At 50.2% G+C, this 26,909-nt stretch overlaps 2 protein-coding genes and 1 long non-coding RNA gene across 3 annotated transcripts in view; 1 reads left to right on the forward strand and 2 right to left on the reverse strand.

Moving 5' to 3' along the window:
• LOC308575072 (sodium/potassium-transporting ATPase subunit alpha-2) overlaps positions 1–13,489 on the reverse strand; it is a 49,637-nt gene extending 36,148 nt beyond the window's left edge. Inside the window, exons 1-4 of the mRNA XM_081173508.1 lie at positions 13,247–13,489; positions 4,577–4,681; positions 3,260–3,319; positions 1,932–2,135 (exon numbers count right to left, since the gene is read on the reverse strand). Of these exons, the coding sequence (XP_081029634.1) occupies positions 1,932–2,135; positions 3,260–3,319; positions 4,577–4,681; positions 13,247–13,258 (381 nt within the window). The 5' untranslated portion in view covers positions 13,259–13,489. The remainder of the gene's footprint in view (positions 1–1,931; positions 2,136–3,259; positions 3,320–4,576; positions 4,682–13,246) is intronic.
• Positions 1–21,701, forward strand: part of LOC308575370 — a 131,061-nt gene extending 109,360 nt beyond the window's left edge. The window contains exon 2 of the long non-coding RNA XR_014002821.1: positions 21,401–21,701. This is a non-coding gene — a long non-coding RNA (uncharacterized lncRNA). The remainder of the gene's footprint in view (positions 1–21,400) is intronic.
• The window catches only part of LOC308575124 (uncharacterized protein), a 467,635-nt gene that overhangs the window by 128,163 nt on the left and 312,563 nt on the right, over positions 1–26,909 (reverse strand). The gene's annotated exons all lie outside the window — the stretch shown is intronic.

Genomic DNA, 26,909 nt, shown 5'->3' on the forward strand with positions numbered 1-26,909 from the left:
TGGGACTATTACTTCTCTTGGGACACGGGTGGCGCTGTGGGTTAAACCACAGAGCCTTGGACTTGCCAATCGGAAGGTCAGCGGTTCGAATCCCTGCAACAGGGTGAGCTCCCGTTGCTCAGTCCCTGCTCCTGCCAACCTAGCAGTTCGAAAGCACGTCAAAGTGCAAGTAGATCAATAGGTACCGCTCCGGCGGGAAGGTAAACGGCGTTTCCGTGTGCTGCTCTGATTCACCAGAAGCGGCTTAGTCATGCTGGCCACATGACCTGGAAGCTGTACGCCGGCTCCCTCGGCCAATAAAGCGAGATGAGCACCACAACCCCAGAGTCGGCCACGACTGGACCTAATGGTCAGGGGTCCCTTTACCTTTACCTATTACTTCCCTTGATAATGATGATGATGATAATAATAATAATAATAATAATAATAATATATTTATATCCCGCCCTCCCCATCCTAAGCCGGGCTCAGAGCAGCTGACAACAATAAAAGTAACACAATCTGGACACTAGACTTCTGTGGATGCAGCCTAGAATAGTGTTAGCTTTTTCTGCTGCTGCATCACCCTGTGGACTCATGTTAAGCTTGTGGGTCCCATCCCAGACATCTCAGTGTCTAAGCTGCATGATCATAGAATTGTAGAATTGGAGGTGACCTCAGAGGTCATCCAGCCCAACCCCAAATATGCAGGAATCACAACTAAAGAATCCCTAACAAATGGCCCTCTGAGCTCTGCTTAAAAACCAGAGGTGGAGTCCCTCAAAGTCAGGGGTGGTCCCCAGCCCCAGCCCACATGGCCAGGGGGTCAGGGGTGGGAATGGGAGCTGGAGTCGAGCAACACCTGGGAGGCCACAGGTTAGTCGCCTCCTAAGCCCCACCCAACGCTTTTCTTGCAAGTTCAGGCAGCTTGCTGGACAGCCGCCTCCCGACTCTGTCCGCCCCCTCCCTGGGCGACGGCCCCGTTGACTCGTGGGGTTGTTGAAGTCCAGGCCCTTCCGGAGGGCACCCCACTGGCTACCCCAGCCCTATGGGGGTCTGACCCGTGAGGGGGGCCTCCTCTGCCCTTATCCTGACCTGCGTGATACATGTGTGATACCGGGCAAAATTCAAGGGATTACTAATAGGATGCAAAGCCCTTAACAATTTGGGAACAATTTGCAATATTGCCTTAGCTCATCTGGGCTCACGCAACTGCTTTGATCTGCACTACTAGCACTAGCTCTGCATTCTTAAGAAATCACTCTTTTAGTGTGGCAGCACCCAGACTTTGGAAGTCCCTGCCTCTTGACACCATCCATGCGCCTTCCCTGTACTGCTTCTGCTAAAAACATTCTTGTTAGGCAAGACTGCCTAGATATGTAGGGATGCTGACATGTGTTTTAACCTGGTTTTTTTAGCTTGTTGTTGATCTTAATTTTTTTGCATGTTTTAAATAACTGCTTTTAACTGTTATTTACTGCTAATTTTACTGTTTTATTTTTTTTAAAAAAACTGCTTTGAGTTTTGTTTTGTTCTTAAACCAAGTGGTGTGTAAGATTTGTAAAATAAATTAATAATTATCCCAGTGCTTCTGTGAACAGCGCCTGCCTGAAACCCCAGAGAGCTGCTGCCAGTCAGTGTAGGCAGAACTAGTCTATATGGACCAATTATCTGATGCAATCTAAGGCAGCTTCCTACATTCCTATTTCATCCTTTTACTCAGAACCATGAGGACTAGAATCCTCTTTTCCAAGTAGGGCTGGCAATGTCCCTTCTCTGAAACCCTGGAGAGCTGCTGCCAGCCCGGGTTGGGATCCTATCCTCTTGGGGCAGGCTTCCCCAAACCTGCTGGCACTCCTGCTGTTTTGGGACTACAATTCCCATCATCCCTGGTCCCAAAGCAGCTGGAGGGCTGAGTTTGGGGATGCCTGTCTTGGGGCCACCAGACTTACGTTGTCGTTGGCCGGCTCATCCTCCATTGCCGCTTGGATGCTGTAGGCCAGGAAGCAGAGAATGGCCCCGATCCACAGCAGGATGGAAAAACCCCCGAAGAGCTGGCGGCAGAACTTGACCCACTCTGGTGTGGTTGGAGGAGGGGTCAAGGCGTTGGGTCCATCCTTGGCCAGGATCTCTGCTGCACGCGTGTTGGTCAGGCCCTGGCATGGAAGGAGACAAAGAAAGGAAAAAAGGAGAGGGCATGTTAACCTGTGTGGTGGAATCAGGGGGAGGCCAAGGGCCACATTCCCTTGTAGGCAACTTCTTGGGGGCCAATGGCTGCAGCTGTTGACTTTCCAACTATGCAAAATTCAGAGGTTTCTCCAAACACACAAAATGTCTCCATTCTACAAGCAAGCGAGAGGCATCGACTGCATAAACACTTAAAGCAAATTGTTCCCCTCACCCCAGAATCCTGGGAATTGTAGTTCTGTGAGAGGGCAAACTACTGTATATTTCCCAGGATTCTTTAGGGCATTCATGTGTTTTACGGAGGATAAGACTTCACAGAGGAGACTAAGGTTACCAGACGTCCCCGTTTCCTGGGGACAGTCCCCGGACTTACAAATCAATCCCCATACAAAATCCTATCATTCCTATTGAAGTTGAAAAGTGTCCCGGTAGGACTACAAGAAGCTTTGTAAGGAGAAATTTACGAAGCATTGCAAAGTAGAGAAAGAAGAGAGATATTAGTTATGAGTTAAACGTAATTGTGGAAGTAAGAAATGTATATTTAGTGAATAGATTGGAAAATTTTCAGATGTGATTGGTGGAAGTAAAAAAAGAAGAAGATGGCATAAGATATGAAAGTATGTTTAATTACTGTTGAAAATGATATGTTGAAAAACTAAGAAAAATTTAAAAAAAAGAAGTTGAAAAGTGTCCCCAGATTCATTGAAAAAAATCTGGTAATCTTAGGCTGGTAGCCAAAATGGTGCCATGAATATTAGTTGCTGGAAATTGCAGAAGAGGAGAGTGCAGGACGCTGGACTAGGTGGACCCCCCCCCTTTGACCTGAACTGGGCTTTTCTTATGTCCTTATGGAGCCTCCAGCTCCAGGGCCAGTCCACCTCGATCCCTAAGTTCTTGGGCATATTGAGCCACCGGACATGGGTGCGAAATCAGCCCCAGTCAGAAGGCCGGCATATAACACCCCCCCCCATGGGATAAATGAAAGCCAGGATGCCTTGATACCCACTGACCCCCCCCCTCATGCAGAAACACAAGAGTCACAAAAAGAGGGTACAAGGCAAAGAGGAGCAGGAAATGTCCCCAGCGGACTCACCCGGGACAGGTCCACTTGGTACTTCCTGCTGATTTCGTCCAGCGACAGCTTGTGGTCATCCTGGCAAGGAGAGAGAGAAGAAGGACAGGACAAGGGGGGGCAGTGAAAGGCAGTGAAAGTCACGGGGGGCAGAAGAGCTGAACGTCCTCGGAAAAGGAACAGGATCCGGGAAACCGAGGAGAGACACTCCTTCTCGCTGTCAGCGCACAAAGCATCTTTCTCCTCCTGGCTGCTCTTGTGAGAAGGAGACGGACACACAGAGAGAGGGGGGGTCCCTGGGCAGACCCCCCCTCCATGATCCCCCACCCTCCATCACTTTGCCCCCTCATCACAGCAGGGACAGGGGAGGCTTCTTCCGGCTTGCGGTGGTCAATCTTAGTTCTCTCAGAGTTGTTTGCGGTGCTATTCCTACTCCAAGTAGACCTACTGAAGTTAGCAGGCATGACTAACTTGCTTTCATCCATTTCATATACTGAGTCATATACTGAGCAGGACTTAGCTGGAGGAAAAAACCCCTGTTCTTTATTATTATTATTTTTGCAATATTGATTTCAGTTCTGCAGCAGTTTTGAGAGAGAGGTTTTTTTAAATCCTTAGCATTTTAGTACAAATTTCTCTTTCATGTGCAGTATTTTTGTGTTATGCAATTTTAAGGTGCGTATTTTTGCAAGCCATTTCCCCCAAATTTAATGTCTGCTGTTTTCACTAGTATATATATATTTATTCCCCACCCCCACCCCAGCATGCTTTCCCCCAATATATGAATTTTTGCACACGGGTTCGTTTTGTAGGAAAGTGCATTGCAAAATTCGGATAAGTGCGAATTTTGAAAGACAGTTGTGTTTTGGTTCGCATATTGGTTGAGAAGTGCAAATAAGGTCATTCCTCGTTAAAATACAAGTGAAAATTCATTTCTCTCCCGCCTAGTGCTGTGGGCCCTGACAGATCCCTGAGCATGGAGCCTTATCGCGGAGACCAACCACAATGGCTACCTTCTCCCTCCACTGTCAGAAAAACACCTGTGGCGAGTGCTGCTTTTGCACTCAGGTCCTGCTTGGAGGCTTCCCATTGGTTGGCCGTTGTGAGAAGAGGAGGCTGGACTAGATGACTCCGCCCCCTTTGGCCTGATCCAGCATCTTCTTCTTCTGTTCTTATGGAGCCTCCAGCTCCAGGGGCAGTCTATCTGGACCCCTAGTTCCTTAGGGGTACTTGGCACTGTGGGGAGTCGGGACTAGAGGGGCCACTGACCAGCCTTTAGGCCAAGCTATGACCCCAGCGCACCCCCAAACAGCCACTCCGGCCAGCGCTTGGACTTACCAAATTCACTTCCTTCTTCAACTCATCCAGCTCTTTCTCCTTCTGCTTCTTCTTCCCGCCTCCATTCTCAGCCGTCGCCCCCGGCGGGGCAGACTCTCGTCCTGCCTGAGGGGGCAAAGATGGCGTTAGCAGCCCCAGGGGGCAAGAGGGAAAAGGCGCCACCAGGCAGACCCAGAGCGCTCCCAGCCAAGGACGGGCGAATCTGTCGGTTTCGTGACCCTCGATGTACAATAAATAAATAAATGTATGGGGTGTGTGTGTGAAATCCCACATGAGTTTGCTGCTTCTGTAGCATTGCATTCCCAGGAACAAAAAACCGGTTGCTAAAACCCCAAACTTCTCGTCATTTCCACCAGATCCCATCCAAGCTGCTTGCAAAGCTGGGAGATCTGGGGATACCTGGTGGGTTTTCCTTCTCCTCGAGGGGTTCCCTTTCCAGGGGGGTGAGGCCTGTCTGTCCATCACTTCCCTCTACAGCACATGCAGAAGCCACCTTCTTGACCACTGGACACCCTCTTGGTCTTGTCCACTCAATGCGCTAGAGCATGGGGAGGCAAACTAAGGCCACAGTCCAGGAATCAGCATGTTTTTACACGAGTAGAATGTGTGCTTTTAATTAAAACGCATCTCTGGGCATAGGAATTCGTTCGTTTTTTCTCTCCAAAAGATGGTCCGGCCAGTGGACCGGCCCCCTGCTGAAAAGGTTTGCTGACCCCTGGGCTAGAGCCTGTCTTCTCCTGCAGGGGAAGTCCCTAAATCACAGAAGGTTAGAGACCCATCGGCTGCCCTCACCTGGTTTAGCCGGCCAGTTGAAGCCGTTCCCGGGCTGTGGCTGCTCTTGCATGCTGACAGTTTCTCTGAGCTTCAGTTGAGAGCTGTGTGCGGGGGGGGGGGGGGCAAAGGTGGACGAACTACCCCAGAAGGAGCATGAAGGGCTACCCCGCCCCTAACATGCCATATACCCCAAGTTAAGGTGCTCCTGTTAGTATACAAGGACCGGTTTCCCTGCGAGATCACCTGATTGGGGAGTGTGTAATCTGTGGCTGTTTCAGAGACCATTATGCTGTGGCCCTATATACAGGCTTTAAAGGTAAAGGTAAAGGGACTCCTGACCATGAGGTCCAGTCGAGGCCGACTCTGGGCTTGCGGCGCTCATCTCGCTTTACTGGCCGAGGGAGCCGGCGTACAGCTTCCGGGTCATGTGGCCAGCAGGACTAAGCCACTTCTGGCAAACCAGAGCAGCGCATGGAAACGCCGTTTACCTTCCCGCCAGAGTGGTACCTATTGATCTACTTGCACTTTGAGGTCTTTCGAACTGCTAGGTTGGCAGGAGCAGGGACCGAGCAATGGGAGCTCACCCCGTCGCGGGGATTCGAACCACCTTCTGATCAGCAAGTCCTAGGCTCTGTGGTTTAACCCACAGCGCCACCCACGTCCCTTTTATATACAGGCTTGACCTGGGAGGAAGCGCCATGACTGGACATAGTAGGGCTTACTTCAGAGTAGACATGCATAAGCTTGTGCCATTATTACCCCAGCCATGACTGCTTCAATGGGCGGAACTGGCACTGCTCCCGGGGACACATCATATCTGTTCTGAATTTGTAAGAACTCAATTGCTTAGTGTGGCAGCAGCTAAACTTTGGAACTCCCTGCCTGTTGACATCAAGCAGGCGCCTTCGTCATACTCTTTTCGGCTCAAAACACTCTTGTTTAGACAAGCCTTGTTTGAGAGCTGATGCAAGTTTCAATCTGTTTTTAGTCTATTTTAATAATAATAATAATTTATTATTTGTACCCCGCCCATCTGGCTGGGTTTCCCCAGCCACTCTGGGCGGCTTCCAACAAAAGATTAAAAATACATTAAAACATCATTCATTAAAAACTTCCCTGAAGCCTTCAGATGTCTTCTAAATGTCATGTAGTTGTTTATTCCCTTGACATCTGGTGGGAGGGCGTTCCACAGGGCAGGTGCCACCACCAAGAAGACCCTCTGCCTGGTTCCCTGTAACCTCACTTCTCGCAGGGAGGAAACTGCCAGAAGGCTCTCGGATCTGGACCTCAGTGGGGGTCGAGATGCTCCTTCAGATATACTGGACCAAGGCTGTTTAGGGCTTTCAAGGTCAGCACCAACACTTTGAATTGTGCTCGGAAATGTACTGGGAGCCAATGTAGGTCTTCCAAGACCGGTGTTATGTGGTCTCGGCAGCCGCTCCCAGTCACCAGTCTGGCTGCCACATTCTGGATTAGTTGTAGTTTCTGGGTCACCTTCCAAGGTAGCCCCACATAGAGCACATTGCAGGGGTCCAAGCGGGAGATAACTAGAGCATGCACCACTCTGGCAAGACAAACATTGTTTTAATGTTTTGAAGTCTTGAATTATCACCTTGTTGATAACGTAATTGTTTTCTTTTCTTCGTTTGTTAGCCTTTTGGGGACATTTTAAAACAAGCAAGTGGTGGATAGATTTTATGAAATAAATAAAAGCATCGTGAACAAATCTGGGACATTTACAGCGGCTGCTGAGATATAGAGGCCCTGAATGAAGACTCATTTGTGATCCCGGCATTTCAGGGAGTTAGAAGAGACGACCGCAGGGGTCCCTTCCAACTCCATGAGTCTCATTTTCAGCAGAACAGCAGGCAAGGAGCTTCCTTCTAGAGCCCTGAGTGTGCATTGAGCAGTGGCCTCACGGCAAAGCAGCCGTTGCCAAACATCCCAGCCAGGACCCTGCCTTGAATGGCCTGACGCAAAAGCTTTGATGTCTTCCTCCTCCTCCATCACCACCATCACTGAGCTACTGATCCTATTTAGCCAGTCCTGGAGAGAGTGCCAGGGGAAGCTATTATTGTCACGGCATTTCCGGACCGAGGGGACGCAGGAAGTACAGGAGCCAAATGTTTCTCTCCCCACCTCAGCAAAACTCTTGAGATTTGGACGTACCAGGAAGGTGGCCAACACAGCTGGTTGTCCACTTGTATAGAATAAGTTCGTGGGAGGTGGAAGCAGAGCTTTCGATTTCTCCCAGAAAGGAGACCAGGCATCGCTCATTTCGCCAAGCCCAAAGGGTCTGTGCTTCCAGCATCAGTAAAAATAGGAACAGACAAATCTGCAGGTTTGAGTTTCTCAGTTTCTCACTTTTCTGTCTTCAGATGTCTACATTTCTGCATCAAAATGCAATTCTCCCCCACCCTTACCTTTTTTATGATTCCTCATGAAAATTCATCAACGTTTAAGGCAAATTTCTCCTAGATTGCACATGCCTGTTTGCAATTTTGCCTAACATACGCATTTTTGCAAAGCAATTTCCCAGAATACCTTTTCATATGTTATTTTCAATAATGAGTGCATTTGGGGGCATGCTTTAGCCAAATACATGCATTTTTTCCTGCCTTTGGGCTGGAGGAGCACCCTGCAAAATATTGTCATATCCCGTGAGACGCGTGGCTGAGTGGGGATTCGAATTCGGGTCTCACCCCAGTCCAAGTCCTCATATAATCCTCACAACAACAGCCCTGCTAGGCTGAGAGGCCGTGACTGGCCAAAGGCCATCCGGGGAGCTTCATGACCAAGTGGTAATTTGAACCCAGGTCCTTGCAGTTTGACGCTCTAACCGTTATGCCACCCTGACTCTCGGACCTCTCTTCCTGCCCTGCGCCACCATCACTCACTGCTGGGGCCTGACCGGGAAAGGGGACGGGATGCCAGCCACACCATTCCACAACACTGAAAGAGGAGAGCAACGTCATTAGCACTCGGGGCATGTCTTGGCGCAGCCAGGGACCCCGGAGAGCGAGAGAAAAGGCTGGGAGAGAGCGAAACCACTCCTGTTCCAAGTCTTGCCTATTCAGGCCTCCGGGGCTTTTCAAGGAGGCAGAAAGACCCCTCTGTTCCGCCTGCTTGGGCATTCAGTGCCCAGGGAGACATCTTCTCTCTCCTCCGCCGGGCTCTGGGCTTGGCACGCCTCTCCTCTGGGCCCCCGGAGACAGGGAGAAAGGGTGTTTTCCCCATCCTGGCCCAAAAGGAGGGAGAGAAAGAATTGGGCCAGGCAGGAACTCCCTGAGCGAAGTCCTTCCCCCGGCTGAGGTGAGGAGGGACAACTGCGCGGCAGATCAAATGCCACAAAACAATGCAGGGAATGATGGAGCGAGGAAGGGCTGTGGCGTTTGGGGATTTCTGCTTCAGGGGAAACAGCCAGGGAGACGTGAGATGGTAGAAGTTTATAGAACGATGGAGAAGCCCATGAAGATGTACGTTGGAAAATCCAGGGCAGAGAAAAGCAAGGGCTTCTTCATGCGGGGCAGAGTTGAACTGTGGAACTCCTTGCCACATGAGGCAGCTATGGCCACCAAGCTGGATGGCTTTAAAAGAGGACTGAATATCAATCGCTGGGGACACAGTGCAGAATGAGAGATGGCTTTAAGGGAAAACTGGGCTGGGTCCAACCCCCATTTGGTGCAACCCCCTGCAGTGCAAAGCTGGTATCTGGGTAGCTTTTGGGGGGTTGTGGTGGACGAAGCAAAGTGGTTGTTTCTCCCTGAGAAAAGGCCAGGCATTGCTCATTTCCACGCCCCAGGAGGCCTGTGCTTTCAGCACCTGCCCTATGATCAGTAAAAACTATAGGAATGGACAAATATCGTCGTCGGCATCATCATCAATAAGTTTATTGAAATAGCCAAAGGCCACGGCAGTTTCATAACAGTTTGCCGAACTGCAGGGTGGACAAATATGCTGCTGCTGGTTTCTCATTTTTGCAAGTTCTGTCCTCCACATTTGCACACCGGCTTTTGCTTTCGTTTGCAAAGGTTGCCAGGAATGACAGCTCTGTGCCCGGCATTTCCCAGCACATTTCAATGGATGTGCTTTGAGTGCAAGGTGTGTGGACCTGCACACAACGCCCCCGTTTTGCATGGAGAAGCCGGCGGTCAGCCCAGGCCCCTGGCCATTCCTCCTGCTGCGAGGCCAGGCCTTGTCATTCCAAAGCCCCAGGTCCTATATATACACATTTTCAACTATTTTTAAATGAGGGAAAATGCATCAGGGGTCAAGTGATTAGGAAGTCGATTCCCACCTCCCTCGAATAGAGGTCAGCGTGGTAACCAGGGGGCAAGCCGTGCAAAAGGTGCTGGAGCTGGGGACCCCACGGGGAGGATTGGGGTTCCCCTGTCTCCCCCCAGCCCACGGCCACACAGGACCCGGTTCCCAGGTCTCTCTGTAACACGACCCCCGGCAAACAAGAGTTGTTCTTGGCAACGGGGGAACTTTTCCGTCAGCGTTGCGATGAGGTCCTCTTTTTATTTTCTGCTCCTGAATAAACATCTGCATCTCCTGAGCCCGGTTCTTGCGATCCCAAAAGGTCCCAGTGAGGGGTTGGGCCCAGTCCAACGATGTTGGGCACCCCTCTCCCACTGCCTGTGTGACGAGACTGTTTGATTTTGGAAAGGCTCCACCGACAGAACCTCTCAGGCCAGGGACCGAAAGAGGCTTGGTTTTGGAACACAAACACGGGAAAGGAGGAAGCAGATTAATCCCAGCTGGACACTTGGTCTCTCTAGCTCAGTACTGACCACACGGATGGGCATTGGCCCTCCAGGGTCGCAGAACTTCTTCATGAAGCATATCATTAAACTATGGAACTCCCTGCCACAGGAGGCGACAATGACCATCAACTTGGATGGCTTTAAAAGTGGATTGTATACACTCCAACATTTCACCAATGAAAATAGGGGCATCCTATTCCATTATTATTATTGTATTATTATTATTATTATTATTATTATTATTATTATTATATTACTATTACCCCATCCATTTGATTGGGTTGCCCCAGCCACTCTGGGTGGCTTCCAATATACATAAAAACTTCAACGTTTAAAAACTTCCTTATACAGGGTTGCCTTCAGATGTCTTCTAAAAGTTGTGTTGTTATTTATCTCCTTGGCTCGGGGGTTGCACAACTCCAACATTTCTGCAATGGAAATAGGGATGTCCTAAGGAAAAGTGGGACATTCTGGGATCAAATCAGAAACCAGGACAGCTTCTGTAAATCCAGAACCATCCCTGGAAAATAGGGACACTCAGAGGGTCTGCAAATCAGAACCGCTGCTTGATGAACAGCTGACTGTTTTCTGACCCCAATCCAGACTTTTGTTTTATTTCACAGGAATCATATACCTCCTGCTTGTGGCAAAGCCTCGGAGCTGTTGATGCAAACTTTGTGCAAAGAAACGCAGGGGCAAACCCTCAATAGGCGGGTTATCGGGGAACAAGCCCTGAGAAATCTCTGGCAACAGGGGTCGTTTGCTCACACAGCCTGGCCCTGGCTGCACCCTGCTTTGTGGCAAAAGGGTGCGTGGAAATGGGACGGGGGGGGCAATCACAGAATCCTAGACGTGCAAAAAGGGGTCCAGCCCAACCCTTCACAGGAATCAAAGTTAATGTATCATTCCACTGAATGCAGGGGGCAGAAATCAGCCTCTGTCTCTTCCTCCCCCCCCCCCAAAAAAATATTTTACAGAGGTTTATTAAAGATACATGTCAAGAAGTACAATTAACACAAAGAAAAAACCATAAACTGAATAAAATGCAAATTGTTCACTATTCACTATTCAGGTGGCTAGCCCAGGGTGTAGCTGTGCAGCAGCAAGGAAAAAAGAGGTCAGTTGCACTGGAGAAATACCTCCAATCTGCAAAGTATGGTGTGTATGATCAATAAAGCTTTAATCTCTCTCAGGCAACACCCCCTGCTCTAATTACCCAAATTTGACCATCAATTAAGACTGGCACATTCATATTGCTTTGGTTGTTTTGATTTTTTTCTCCCTCATGAGACTTCAAGTATCATAAAAGAACTATTCAAAATAATGAAGAAAGCCAGAGCCTCTGTCTCTTTCAATCCCCTCTGTATCTTTCCTGCCTCCACTGCATAAAAAACAACAACCTTGCAGTGGCCCCCAAATCGCTGAGCTCCAGCCCCCTGGTGCCTAGTGATTGACAGGAGCCAGGGGGGGAGGCTCCTGCCACCCCTCTCTGCCCTGGTGGCTTCTCATGAAGTGCCAGGAGATGGTGTGTTATTTCAAGTTTCTAGACCCTAAGGTTGCGCCGGAAAACCTACAATTCAGAATCCAAACAAAAACTATTGTCTTTCTCCGGTTGTGGTTTTGAAAGGTTGTGGGATCTACTCTGCACGGCTCGACTAATCCACCCCCTGGCTTGTACCGGACACGGATTCAGATCTTCCCACGGGGACAAGATCTTGTTTAATTAGGAGAGGATTAAAAGTGAATGACAACAAGCGCTCCTGGAAGCTGACGGAGAGCGACAACGCAGCAACGTTTCACCACCTGCCTTTCCGACAAAGAACACAGGATCATAGTCACTTGCACTGATAGGAACCCCGGGAGTTCTGCACTGAATTATACATCTGAAAATGAACCCCGGGAGTTCCAGCTGTGCTAGATCACAGGTAAAAGGTGAATCCTCAGCGGTGTCCCAAACATCTGGGTCAACAAATGCCGATACCCCTTTCTCTTTCGTTTGCGGGTGAGAACCATGACTGTGGAAAAAGCGATCCATAGAGAAGGCAGATGAGCGCCTTTTCTTTTATCTGTTTTGTGGGTGCAGAGAAGGGAGCATTTCCCCCAACCACCAAATTGCACCAAGCGTTGCATCAGGGAGGAGAGAAACTCAGCAAACAGTTCTGTGGAAGCTGGAAGCTGGCAGTCACCTTTCCCAGCAGTCTAAAAGGAAGAAACCCCAACTGACGCTTTTGTCTTACAGAATATTATACTTGTCTGTTAAATACGCCTTTCTACCGAATGTGAGAAACCAACACAACCTGTGACATGGATGTAACAACACGCTTTGTTCTCCTGCAGCTCTCTCTGCCACCCTGCAAAATCTGACAGCGAAATACTTTTTCTGACAGCTGGGGTGGCAGATTTTGCCAGCTGCCGCCACCGCCACCGGCCTCGAGGTTCTCCCTAGAGGCTCAAAGCGAAGGCCACACTTTGTAGGTGCAAGAACAACAGCCCAGACCTCCTGGCCAGGGGCAAAAGAGAACTTTTCCGAACTCAAAGCAGGAGCCCCAACACCCCTCGCCTCAAAGTACGACAGGCAGAGGGCAGCAGAAAGCGGCCCGCGGGACTCCGGGGCATTTCAGCACCTGACATTTACAGCCCCGCTCCTCCGCTCAAAGCGACAAGACGCCCCAAGGCTAGTCTACGTGAGCGCAAGACCTAAAATTATTAAATGCAATCCGTGGACCCGATCCTGCACTCCCCTCTCTGCCAAAGCGGACCACGCCCAGAGAGGACCGCAATCTGCCCAGCCCAGCCACGGCCTGTGGGGCTAATCTGCCTTCAAAGGTGGGTGGGAGATATGGAAACGGTTCTTTGGGAACAAACGCACCTTCTGGTCTCCCAAAGAAAGCTGCGCAAACACGCTCCGATCTCCTTCCTCCGACCCTTGCCTTTTCTCTGCCTGCGGACCCTTCCTCCTTGCTCTCCACAAAACCCCACAAGGCGCGCACCCACACCCTGGCCTTCTCAGGGACCCCCGTAGGTGCCCCCCCATTACTTTCCATTTGCAGCACTTGTTTGCACCCCTGAAGGACCACCTCTCTCTCTCCCACCCCCAGATATGGCCTTTGGGGGCCCCAGCGGTACTTACCCCTTTCCCCATATTTGCTGGTGCAGGAGACGGAGGGGACAGGAGAATAGGGGGTGGGGAGGGGGAGACGACAACAACAACAAAAGGGGTGGGGGTAGCCTATAGGCAGCACATGTAGGAGATATACATTCAGAGGGGGGGGGCCTTCCTGTCTTTAAATAGACGGCTCGGTTCCTCCGCTCCTTCTCTGGACAGAGGCACTTGTTGAAACTGGATCTCCAGTTGAGAGGGGAGAAAGAGAGAGAGGGAGGGAGGGAAGCCCCTCCTCCCAGAAACCTCCCTCTTTTCCCTCCTGCTTTCCCCAGCTCTCCTGCCCCATAGACTCAGCCTCCTTTTGCAGAGAAACCCCACCTCCCTTCCTCAGGCTCTCTGCCCACCAGCAGTTGCCTCTGCCAGGGGAGACTTGCCAAGCTGCACCCCCTGCCAGTCCCTTGGCCAAGGAGAAACTGGGCAGCTGTGCAAAAAGTGCCCCTCTATTCAGTGGCATAGCGTGGGGGGTGCAGGGGGGGGCGGCCGCACCGGGCGCAACATCTGGGGGTTAGGGTTAGGGGGCGCAAATCCACGGGTTAGGGGGTGCAAATTACTTGCCTTGCCCCGGGTGCTGACAACCCACGCTACGCCACTGCCTCTATTTCTTTCCCCCTTGCGCTGGGGAGCTGTGAGGCGTATCTCCAAGGTAGGTGACCCATGCCAACTTTCTGGGTCCCTGCCACACCTGTCCTTTCCGCAGCTGCTGTTGTGAGGCGTGTGTCTGAACCCGCATGCATGTCCAGCGTGCCACGTGTCGTCCTGCACACACACACACACACACACCGAGAGGTTGGTGACCTTTCACTAGCATTATAATGTGCCCTTTGTTATGACCACACGTTTGCCCTTATGCCCGCAAGAAGTTCTCATGCAAGAGGAATAAAGAAAGGTCAGTTTGTTACGTGAAGTGAATGAGACTGAGTGCAGTGGTACCTCGGTTTTTCGAACGTGATGTGTTCCGGAAGACCGTTCGAGTTCTGAAACGTTCGAAAACCGAACACTCAATAGCTGACAGGATCTTGCACTTAGCCGGAGCTGCATGGCATGTTTGACTTGCGAGGCGCATTCAAAAACCGAAGCATTTACTTCTGGCGTTCTAAAACTGAGATGTTCTTCAACAGACTGTATCTTGATGCTGCTTCGGATGGCAAAGTTGGGATATAAGCAGGGCAGGAAATCTTCCAACACGAATCTGAACCCATGACTGCAAGTTACAAGAAAGGAGATTCCAACTAAAACATCAGGAAGAACTTTCTGATGATAAGAGCTATTAGACAGTGGAACAGTCTCCCACAAGATGGTGGTGGACTCTCCTTCCTTGGAGGATTTTAAGCAGAGGTCGGATGGCCATCTGTCCTGGAGGCTTCAGCTGAGATTCCTGCATTGCAGGGGGCTGGAATAGATGACCTGTGGAGTTCCCTTCCAACTCTGCAATTCTGATTCTATTACCTCAGAAGGTGGTGATTCAAGCGCATCTTGATCAAAAGAGTAAAAGGATCCCCAGCTGTTCCCCAAAGCCTTCAGAAAGTGAGTGTGACAGTTTTGCCAAAGGTAAAGGTAAAGGGATCCCTGACCGTTAGGTCCAGTCATGGCCGACTCTGGAGTTGCGGCACTCATCTCTATTTATTGGCCGAGGGAGACGGCGTACAGCTTCCGGGTCATGTGGCCAGCAGGACTAAGCCGCTTCTGGCGAATCAGTGCAGCGCACGGAAACGCCGTTTACCTTCCCGCCAGAGCGGTACCTATTTATCTACTTGCACTTTGGCGTGCTTTCGAACTGCTAGGTTGGCAGGAGCAGGGACTGAGGAACAGGAGCTCACCCCATCGCAAGGATTCAAACCGCCGACCTTCTGAATGGCAAGTCCTAGGCTCTGTGGTTTAACCCACAGTGCCACCCGCGTCCCTGTTTTGTCAAAGAGCCCACGCTAAAAGAAGAGCAAAAAAGGGAAACCTCCTGGCGCTTTTCTGCCGAAGACTGCTTGCCGGCCAGGTCAGCTGTTGTGCGGTGCTGTGGGCAAGCTTCAGATGAACAGACGCAGCCTCACCTCAGCTGCTCCTGCCCAGGATTCCCTTAGCAGGAACTCTCCACATTTTCAGACACAGGAATTATTAAAACGGCTGCACTGGTTGCTGGTTCATTTCGAGGCCCAATTTGAGGTGCTCACCTTTGTGTTTAAAAGTCCTCCATGACTCAGGCCCCAAACAGCTGAACACTTGGCATGGTCAAAACTTGCTCTCACGTCAGACATTGACTTAAAAATGGAAGAAAACAGAAGTTAAGATTTTTTGGACGTGCATAAATGAAAATAATAAAATGGAACCAGGGAGGGGCAGCGGTTCTCAAGGCGTGGGTCCCCAGATGTTGTTGGACTACAACTCCCATCATCCCCGAGCTCTGGCCTTGCTAGCCAGGGGTGATGGGAGTTGTAGTTCAACAACATCTGGGGACCCACAGGTGGAGAAAGGCTGGTGGAAGTCGGGGGATTCAAGTAATCCCACACTAAGAATTTAATATGAATGGTTAAAAACAACAACCAAAAACAGTAGTGTATGTGTGTGTGTGTTTTTTTAAAAAATTATTATTTAGTTCTTCTGGGGTTTTTTTTCTCTTTCAGTGAACGTTGCATGGATCACTGTGGTAGAGTTGGAAGGGATGGCAGTGGCGATGTGGGCACCGGGTTGGGAAAGGCTGCTACGATGCCTGGCTGGTTGTACGGCACATAGTCACATCCATCCAACGACACACACAAACGTCTCCTGCTTCTCTCCCTCTCCCATGTTGTGCACAGAGTTCTCCTCTCTAGTCCAGCCTTTCCCAACCCGGTGCCCACATCGCCACTGCCATCATTGCAGCGGGTTGGACTAAATGACCCCGTGGGTCCCTTCCAACTCTACCACAGTGATCCATGCGACGGTCACTATGCTCATCTGTGACACAACCCCTGGTTAAAACAAATCATGGTTTTAGTGCTATGTGCCCACACAGCCGGTGCAAGGAAAAGCCCAGCAGGGCTTATGAGACGAGCCCGGTGTGTCTTCTGGTGAAGCTGTCAGAGAAGCCCTTTTTGAGGCACGAACGTGTCAAGGCCTCTTCCCCACAAGGCCGTGGCGAAAGATAAGCGCCATTAAAAGCTTCACACAGAGATAGCCTAATCCTCAAGGCAGTAATAGAATTCAGATGGATCGGCAATCTAGGACTCCAAAAGGAATTGATTAGGTTCAAAACCCAAGGACTGTGGCTCTGAGTTGGATGTGTGCGTCAGGAGGGAATCACACTACCTGGGTGATAAGGACCGAGCGATCAGTCAGAGGCCCCGGGGACAAGGAGCTTGCAAAAGGTTGAGGGAAGCGATTAGCTCTCTCCGGGATGATACAGATCCTTCCTCTTATCAATGGCAGCGAGAGGAGGTGGCGGAGAGGCATGTCAGAGGTATTTTGCCAGAGACGAGCGCAAGGGCTGGAGCAAAAAACCTGACGCACAAAAAAGCCCAGTCCTAATTCTGCCTGCAGCAGAAGCTTAGTCTACTTTGCACCTTCAAGGCAGGCTTACCCCATTCACACTTTTCGCCACAATACCTGAACCGAAATGCAGCCGTCCATCAAGATTTGCACTGCTCCGAATTTTGTAGTGTGGTTCTCTTGCCGATGAAGGTGTGCGAAAACGCACCCACCTGGGTAAAGCATGCCTATAAAGGTGTATATTATTGAAAACAACAGCCAGGAATGTGCTGTGTATTTGGGGAAATTGCTTTGCAAAAAGTATCCTAGGCAAAATTGCGTGTGAAAGATGTGTCTGTTAAGAAGAAATTCGTACTAAAATGCTGGTGAATTTTCACGAGGGTGTGAACAAAATATTTAGGTGTACTTTCCCCAAATATATGCAGCTACATTGGTTGGAGAAGTGTATCTCAAAACTCAGAAAAGTGAAAATTTCGAAGGAAGGCTGTGTTCACACGTTGGTTCGAGAAGAGCGAATGGGGGAGCTTCTCATTAAAAAATTAGGTGGTTTTTCCATTCACCTGATGGTCCGGCTGAATTCTATGGGTTGTGCTCAATCCTCGTCCTACTCAGAGTAGACCCACTGAAGTTAATGGGCTTGGCTCACTTCGGTTCATTCGTTTCGATGTGTCTACAGTGCGCAGGATTGAATTCGTTATTGCTTTCATATCTCACCTCCTTCTCCAAGGAATGGCAAATGTGGTTCTCCCCTTCCTCACTTAATTCCCCACACAACAGCCTTGTGGGGTAGGCCAGGCAGAGAAGCCTGGAGAAGAGAAGACTGTTTGGTGACATGAGGGATGTCTTCAAAGATCTGAACAGTCACCACATTGAAGATGGAGATACATGACTAATCTGAAGGATCATGAATTGTGCAGGCTGTTTATGTTAGCCAGATTTAATAATATGTTTCCCTCGATGAGAGTGAGAGGAAGATATTTAGCTCTCCCAGAATCAGAGCTTCTCTGCAAATGTAGTAAACAGGAACCTGATACTTTGCAGCATATTTTCTTTTCTTCTGATTTTGTCATTTATGCCACAAGACAATTATTAGAGGCCTTACAACTCAAGAGGCTCAATTCTATGCCACCAACGATTCAGGACCTGCTTTCGGACAGGAATGATCAAATTGCTTTAATAGTGGCTGAATTTTTGAGTGCTGTCCATGTTGAAATACTGGGCCATTATAAAGAGATTTAGTGGTTCTTAACTGATCGGTGATGTGGTAGTGTTGTATTATTTCATAGAATCATAGAATCATAGAGTTGGAAGAGACCCCAAGGGCCATCGAGTCCAACCCCCTGCCAAGCAGGAAACACCATCAGAGCACTCCTGACATATGGTTGTCAAGCCTCTGCTTAAAGACCTCCAAAGTAGGAGACTCCACCACACTCCTTGGCAGCAAATTCCACTGTCAAACAGCTCTTACTGTCAGGAAGTTCTTCCTAATGTTGAGGTGGAATCTTCCTTCTTGTAGTTTGGCTCCATTGCTCCGTGTCCGCTTCTCTGGAGCAGCAGAAAACAACCTTTCTCCCTCCTCTATGTGACATCCTTTTATATATTTGAACATGGCTATCATATCACCCCTTAACCTCCTCTTCTCCAGGCTAAACATGCCCAGCTCCCTTAGCCGTTCCTCATAAGGCATCGTTTCCAGGCCTTTGACCATTTTGGTTGCCCTCCTCTGGACACGTTCCAGTTTGTCAGTGTCCTTCTTGAACTGTGGTGCCCAGAACTGGACACAGTACTCCAGGTGAGGTCTGACCAGAGCAGAATACAGTGGCACTATTACTTCCCTTGATCTAGATGCTATACTCCTATTGATGCAGCCCAGCATTGCATTGGCTTTTTTAGCTGCCGCTAAATGTCAAGTTTGTGGTCAACCAAGACTCCTAGATCCTTTTCACATGTACTGCTCTCAAGCCAGGTGTCCCCCATCTTGTATTTGTGCCTCTCATTTTTATGCAAATTAATTTCCTCTGGCGTTAAAGATCTGACTGGGACAAACCTTGTTATGCTGAGCTCGTATTTTGTACAATTTGTATACGGTGGCTGTTTGATAATGTGTAGTTTGCTATGCCTAAGAAAGGATATTGGATGTTGATGATGAAGATGGAGGAAGCTTGTTTTCTGCTGCTCGGGAGGAGAGGACCTGAACCCAGGACTCAAATGTGGCAAGAAAGGAGATTCCAGGCAAACACCAGGAAAATGATGGCCTCTCCTTCTTTGGAGGCCTTTAAACAGAGCTGGGGTGGCCACCTGCCAGGGACTCTTTAGCTGGGAGTAGAATAGATGACCCAGGGGTGTCCCTCCAAAACTTTAAGTCTTTGGTACCATAATTCTTTGACTGGCCCAATGTCACCCACTGAGACATGGCCAAGTGGGGATTTGAACCCAGGTCCCTCCTAGGTCCTTGCCTGTTACTGCTACACCACACTGCCTCGGCTGAATAAAACCCTCCATGTGGGGTGGAGGGGCAAAGCCTTGTCCTTTGGGTCCTGCTAATAGACCACAAGAACCAGGGGGGGGGGGTTCTGGGGGGGAGGGAAGGGGGGTCTCTCAGGGATCCTGGACGCAGGCCATATTCCGGCAGGAGGCTAAGATCTGTAGCCAGGAGGAAAATTTGGGCACCCTGTGGGGCGGAGACGGTTTCTCATGCGAAGAAAAGGACGAGAGAATTTGGCCAAGGAAGTTTCCCCGGTCTTAATGAATTCTGATCCTCCCCTGCTGGCCCACAAGGAATTAAACTCCAGGGATTGCTGAATTATTTCTCTCTCAAATCTCTTTTTAATGTGTTTTCGGAGGGAAAGGAAAAACCTCCCTGCAGGGCCACGGGGAAGGCTAAGATTTTCCATCCTTTGCACGGCGATCTCAGCGTGTACATGCCGCTCCCTCGGTTTGTGGGTCGCTGGTGGGGTTTTGCCTCCCAAGCACCCGAGATCCTCCGACCTGCAACAAGACCAGGGAGGGCGTGTGGTCTAGTGGTGAGAGCACCAAACCAGGACCTGCGCATAGTTAAACTGTGGAACTTGCTCCCGCAGGGATGGCCATGAACCCAGAAGCCTTTGAAAGAGGATGGGGCAAATTCACAGAGGAGGAAAAGCAGCTATCGGTTTGGCTGCAAGAACTTAAGAATAGCCAGTGGAAAAAGAAGAAATCCATCAGGAGTTTGTGGTAGGCATGATTATGATGTCTCCACCTCCATCGTTCTACCCGGACACTGAGGTCCAGCTCCGAGGGCCTTCTGGCGGTTCCCTGCCTGCAAGAAGCCAAGTTACAGGGAACCAGGCAGAGGGCCTTCTTGGTGGTGGTGCCCTCCCCGTGGAATGCCCTCCCACCAGATGTCAAAGAGAAAAATAACTACCAAACTTTTAGAAGACATCTGAAGGCAGCCCTGTTTAGGGAAGCTTTTAATGTTTGATACATTATTGTATTTTAAGATTCTGTTGGAAGCTGCCCAGAGTGGCTGGGGAAACCCAACCAGATGGGCAGGGTATAAATAATAAATTATTATTATTATTATTATTGGTAACGGCATTCACCTGGAAAGCTGCTGCCAGTCCGAGTGGGCTAGATGGGCAAAGGCCTGACTCTGAGAACTTCCCGCGCCCCTCTGCCCTTCTCGTGGCTTCACCCCCAGACTGGAAGACTTCACCCCAAACTCCTGAACGCCTGACTTCAAGAGAGGGCAGGCCTGACTCCCCAGCCCTCTTCACAGCCCCAAATGCCAGGCGGCAGTGAGCCTGGTGTCGCGAATTCGAAAGCAGCTGGAGGCCGAGAGGTGACAGATTTTTGCCAAAGGTCCCCGAGGTAAAATGGAGCGACCGGTTCCACACAGAAACCCTGAACGCACAGACCCTTGGGAGAAAGGCGAACATTAGCCGTGGCTCCTGTCTTGCAGCGGGTTGGACTAGATGACTTTTGGGGGTCCCATTCACCTCTCCAGTTCTACAGCTCGATGAGGGATGGAAGCAAGCCGTGAGAGCTCTTTGCTTCTTGCCCGAGTTCCCCTCCCCGAGTCCTTGAGCTGACCTTAGCGTGGGCAGCTTCCTCAGCCCCCGGGGTTTCGTAACTTAGGAAACCAAAACCTTGATCCCTGGCGCTTGTCCTCCCTTCCCTACATTCCCAGCCCAGAACAGCTCAGCAAAGAACGGCCGCCGTGGCTCAAGAGGGAGAACACCTGCTTTGCATGCAGAACGTCCCCGGTTCAATCCCCGCTGGCTGCCGCTTGCAAGAGGGGAGACTTGAGTTTGGATCCCTTGCAGGTTTCGCTTTGGGGCATCCGGTTGGCCACTGTGAGAAGAAGACACTGGGCTGGATGGGCCCAGACTCCTATGGAGCCTCCAAGTCCAGTAGTAGTCTACCCAGATTCCTATTGTGATAGGAATTTTGAGGTCTTAGATACATGTTAAATGTTCCTAAGTCTACCAACCAAGCATGTACATAGATCAGCACAGGAAGACCGAACTGAAGCCATTTTTTATTCCCAAACTGACCAAATGTTTTCTCTGCAAGGTCAAAGTGGGAAACCTCCCCATTGTCTCTTGCCTCACAAATCCTGTCTTAAGGGCACATTTAAGATATGAATAGGGTGTGAGCCTGTGACCTGGCTCAGGAACTAAGTAGATATCATTACAAAAGATTGGCCAGGCTCCCCAGGGTATCCAATCAAGTAAGCATTAACAGGTAACCTGTCAGACGAGAGAAACAATGCACTCAGATTTCTGCTGTAGACCGCCTTTTCTGTGATGTATGTATGATGTTTCTGGGGGTGGTCTTGGACTCCAAGGCGGGCAATTTAAAATGTCTATATAAGGGCGGACACACTTTGGTTCTGGGTCCTCCTCCTTCTCCTGTGTGTGAGGGGAGCACCCTGTTGCAACAGATCAATAAAGATCAGGCTTACGAGCTGCTTTGCTTCTCAATATTCTCTGCTTGGCCTCTGTTATTCTCTCCTACCAATAGGGAACCTATGTAAGGATTCTATATGGGCTCTTGCGTCCCCCATAAGGGAAAAAAGGGTAGATTTTTGTTTACAACACTCGGTTCTTGAGGGTGTTTGGCCACTGTGAGAACAGGATCCTGGCCCCCCCTTTGGCCTGATCCTGCAGCCAGGCTCTCCTGAGGTTCTTTGCAAGGAGAAAATGCCCTGCTTCCATTTCGCTCCTGTACCAGTTTGTGAACCTGCAAGGCCTTGGGAATATATTTCTTTTACTCCCTAAGAATGTAAGTAGAAGGCTCCATGGCAAAAGCCGTCTCTCTGAGCCTCACCCCACCAAAGCAGCTGATGTTTGGAGGTAGACTGCTTCTATCATGGAGGCTTTGTTTAGCTCCTGCGCCCTGCAGGTTGAACACAGACCTCTCCTGTTGCTCCAACCTCTCACATCGCCCTTTGAAAGCCCTTTGAGCCCGGTGCCATTGCCTGATCCTGCGGCAGGGAGTTCCTTCAGTTGGGTGGCCATCTGTCAGGGATACTTGAGTTGCGATTCCTGCATTGCAGGGGGTTGGACTAGATGACCCTTGGGGTCCCTTCCGACTCTACAACTCTATGAATTATGCACTGAATCTCCTTGAACTATCAGAGGCCTTGCAGGCCTGTTTCTAAAGCTGGAGCAAAACTGATAAGGGAGAAGTGGGGGGAAGAGGAGGAGGCAGTCAGATATCTGAGGCCGCCACGAGGGATGCCGGCCACTTTGCAGACCGTGTCTCCCAAGGAGGCAGCTAAGCAAAAGCAGCGATGAGCCTGGGCCGGTCTCTCAAAGGTGCCACGAGCCTCATTTGGCTGTTTTCGCTGCAAAAAACCGACGGAACGTTTCGGTGCATCCTTTGCACAGGAAGTTGAAAATCTCTCCCGTGCAAAATTCTGATTTTTCCTTCCATCTGTCGCCATGAATCCCATGTGGGGAGAGCTCTGCTGCTCCCCTGCTTGCGGAGTTCCCGGAAAAGACATCTGGCTGGCCACACCAATAAGAGGAGGCAGGCCTGGGCAGCAGTGGCGTAGCGTGGGGGGTGCAGGGGGGCCCGGCCGCACCGGGCGCAACATCTGGGGGTTAGGGTTAGGGGGCGCAAATCCACAGGTTAGGGGGCGGAAATTACTTGCCCTGCCCCGGGTGCTGACAACCCACGCTACGCCACTGCTGGGCAGGACCCCTTTGGCCCCACAAGAAATTTACGGAGGAGGAGCCCTCCTGTCTACGGGACCGCCTCTCCTGGTCTGCCCACAAGGACCTTAAGGTCCATGAATAGCCACAGTTTAGAGGTCCCGAGCCCTAAGGAAGTCAGACTATCCTCCACCAGGGCCAGGGCCTTCTCAGTGGTGGCTCCGACCTGGTGGAATGCTCTGTCCCAGGAGACCAGGGCCCTGCAGGATTGAACCTCCTTCCGCAGGGACTGTAAGACAGAGCTATTCCGCCTGGCCTTTAATTTGAATTCAGCCTGATCTTTTATTTCCCTTCCCTTCCCTTCCCTCACTCGCTCTGAGACCCCCCAGCTAATTCTCCCCTGGTCTCCTCACTGGCCCAAGTAGGACCAATTCAGCCAGCTAGCCCTGGGGATCATCAAATGTTTATTGGATGGATTTCCCCCAAATTGATCTCTGAACTTTGAATTTTATTGTTATTCATGTTTTTATATTGTATTTTATGCTGCTTTTATAATTAAGTGTTTTAAATTTGTTGTTAGCCGCCCTGAGCCTGGTTTTCTGAACCGGGAAGGGCGGGGTATAAATTTAAAAATATTATTTATTTATTTAAATCTGGCGCCGGCTGCTAACCACTACGGCTCTGCTCTGCAGCAATGCTGGAAGGGGGGGGGGAGAAGGGGGCTTTTGTGCTCAGCTCCTGTTCTGGGTCTTCCCTTTGGGCCACCGTGAGAAGAGAGTGGGCCTCAGTGGGCCTGATCCAGAAGCCAGGCTCTTCTTAGTTCCAACGGAGCCTCCAGGTCCAGAGGCAGTCTATCTCGATTCCTAGTGGCTCCCTGTGAGAGGAGGATGGTGGACTAGAACCATAGAATCATAGAGTTGGAAGAGACCACAAGGGCCATCGAGTCCAACCCCCTGCCAAGCAGGAAACACCATCAGAGCACTCCTGACATATGGTTGTCAAGCCTCTTCTTAAAGACCTCCAAAGTAGGAGACTCCACCACACTCCTTGGCAGCAAATTCCACTGTCGAACAGCTCTTACTGTCAGGAAGTTCTTCCTAATGTTTAGGTGGAATCTTCTTTCTTGTAGTTTGGATCCATTGCTCCGTGTCCGCTTCTCTGGAGCAGCAGAAAACAACCTTTCTCCCTCCTCTATATGACATCCTTTTATATATTTGAACATGGCTATCATATCACCCCTTAACCTCCTCTTGCCCAGCTCCCTTAGCCGTTCCTCATAAGGCATCGTTTCCAGGCCTTTGACCATCTTGGTTGCCCTCCTCTGGACACGTTCCAGTTTGTCAGTGTCCTTCTTCAATTGTGGTGCCCAGAACTGGACACAGTACTCCAGGTGAGGTCTGACTAGAGGGGCCCCTGGCCTGATCTGGCAATCTCTTTTGATGCTCACCATCTTCTTTGGCCAGGATGTTGGGTCAATCTTAGCTGGTAGTCAGCTTATGACCTTTAAAGGTTTTGACCTTTAAAGCCCTACGCTGCCTAGGACCCTCGTACCTACAGGACTGCCTCTCCTGGTCTGCCCTGCAGAGGACCTTAAGGTCCACAAATGACAACACTCTGGAGGTCCCAAGTCGCAAGGTGGTTAGATTGGTCTCAACTAGGGCCAGGGCCTTTTCAGTACTGGCCCCGACTTGGTGGAACGCTCTGTCCCAAGAGACCAGGGCCCTGCGGGACTTGACATCTTTCCGCAGGGCCTGCAAGACAGAACTGTTCCTCCTGGCCTTTGGTTTGGACTCAGTCTGACCCTTATGTTTCCCTCCCCTTATAGTTTTTGACTTTTAACATGAGGCTGCATTTTAAATTGCATTTTAACCTGTATTTTAAATTGGTCCCCCCCCCCCACTATTATGTTTTTACTGTAATTTTACTGGTGTTAGCCGCCCTGAGCCCAGCTCTGGCCGGTGAGGGTGGGGTATAAATAACATTTATTGTTGTTGTTGTTGTTGTTGTTGTTGTTGTTGTTGTTGTTGTTGTTGTTGTTGTTATTGTTATTACTATTGCTGTTATTATTATTATTAATATTATTATTATTGCTGTTATTATTATTATTATTATTATTATTATTATTATTAATCCTGGGCGCCTCCTGGGGTTGGACTAGAGGACCTTTGGGGATCCCTGCCAGTTACACAATTCTGTGGTAGTAAATCCCGCTGGTCTGGCTCTGCTTGCATCCTTGGCGTGCGGCTGTCCCTCAGCGTCCTTGGGGCAGGGAGACCCCACACGCCCCCTCCTCTTGGCCTCCGGTTGTGACACTGACGGAGCAAGGATGACCACGGCCTTCTTTTTCTAAAATTAGCCGTGGCAGATTCCCACGGGGAGTCTCTGTTTACATGTCCCCCGTCCATTTTGCGGGTTGAGTCCGAGTGCCAGGCGGCGACAGACGGAGAGGGCGACTGCGTAACGAACCACCAGGAACGAGGTCACAGACCTGAGAACAATTTGCTCGTGCCAATTATACAATTAATTATAACGTCAGGAGAACCCGGCTGTGGGATCGGGCCAAAGAGGGACCAGCCAGTCCAATATCCCGAACTCACAGCAGTCAAATGCCCCCATCGACCCTCAGAATCTAGATAGACTGCCTCTGGACTTGGGGGTTCTATGTTTACCAGCTCCATCTGGTACGCAGGATGAGACCCTCCCTGCCCACGGACTGTCTGGCCAGAGTGGTGCATGCTCTGGTTATCTCTCGCTTGGACTACTGCAATGCGCTCCATGTGGGGCTACTTTTGAAGGTGACTCAGAAACTACAACTAATCCAGAATGTGGCAGCTAGACTGGTGACTGGGGGCGGCCGCTGAGACCACATAACACCAGTCTTGAAAGACCTACATTGGCTCCCAGTACGTTTCCGAGCACAATTCAAAGTGTTGGTGCTGACCTTGAAAGCCCTAAACGGCCTCAGCCCAGTATACCTGAAGGAGCGTCTCCACCCTCATTGTTCTGCCCGGACACTGAGGTCCAGATCCGAGGGCCTTCTGGCAGTTCCCTCCCTGCAAGAAGTGAGATTACAGGGAACCAGGCAGAGGGCCTTCTCGGTAGTGGAACCCACCCTGTGGAACGACCTCCCATCAAATGTCAAGGAAATAAGCAGCTATCTTTAAAAGACATCTGAAGGCAGCCTTGTTTAGGGAAGCTTTTAATGTTTGATGTATTACAGTATTTTAATATTTTTTTGGAAGCCACCCAGAGTGGCTGGGGAAGCCCAGCCAGATGGGCAGGGTATAAATATATTATTATTATTATTATTATTATTATTATTATTATTATTATTATTATTATTATTATTATTATTACTACTACTACTATTGCCCACTGGATCAGACCCAAGGGGGCCCATCATAGTCCAGTATCCAGGCACCCACAAGCGTGATGGGGAGAGGTCAAAGGTCAAGATTTCAGTCTCCTTTTCTGCACAGACCCTCCAATTTGCAGATAAACTGTGTGTTCCTTCCACCCGACAGGAGAGGCAGAGCTGGTGATGGGCTGTTGTTTTTGAGCAAAGCGCATGTCCACAAGCCGTTCTGAGTCTCCCCCACATCTGCCCTGGGCTGCTTCCCCCGCAGAGATCCTGCAGGGACTTGGCCGGATCTTGGCCAGTCACGGAATAACCAGCTGACCGTCCCAGCAAGGGCCGGAGATCTGCGGGAGTCTGGCCCTCCAGGGTTCCAGCTCCTTTCCTGCCCTGGCAGGAGACGCTGATCCTTCCTCTGCTTGAAGCAAGAATTGCAAAAAAGATATTTGCAGCGTCAGCAGGAGAGAGACGGCACGGATTGCAAAGGCCAGGTCCGCGTTGCGTAAAGGACTCCCCCTGCTTGGCCAAGGCTGCCCAGAGCCCAGCGGGGGCCAATTATTGCCGCAAAGAGGAATTCGAGGGCAGGCTGATGCGATCGGATGGCGCCTCCTGAGATCAAAGCCCATGGCGACCCTGGGGCAAGCGCACAGTGCGCACTGGGGACACGGAGAGCCGCGTG

Source organism: Podarcis bocagei, assembly GCF_964188305.1.
Source record: "Podarcis bocagei genome assembly, chromosome: 16".
In the NCBI taxonomy this organism is placed as follows: domain Eukaryota; kingdom Metazoa; phylum Chordata; class Lepidosauria; order Squamata; family Lacertidae; genus Podarcis; species Podarcis bocagei.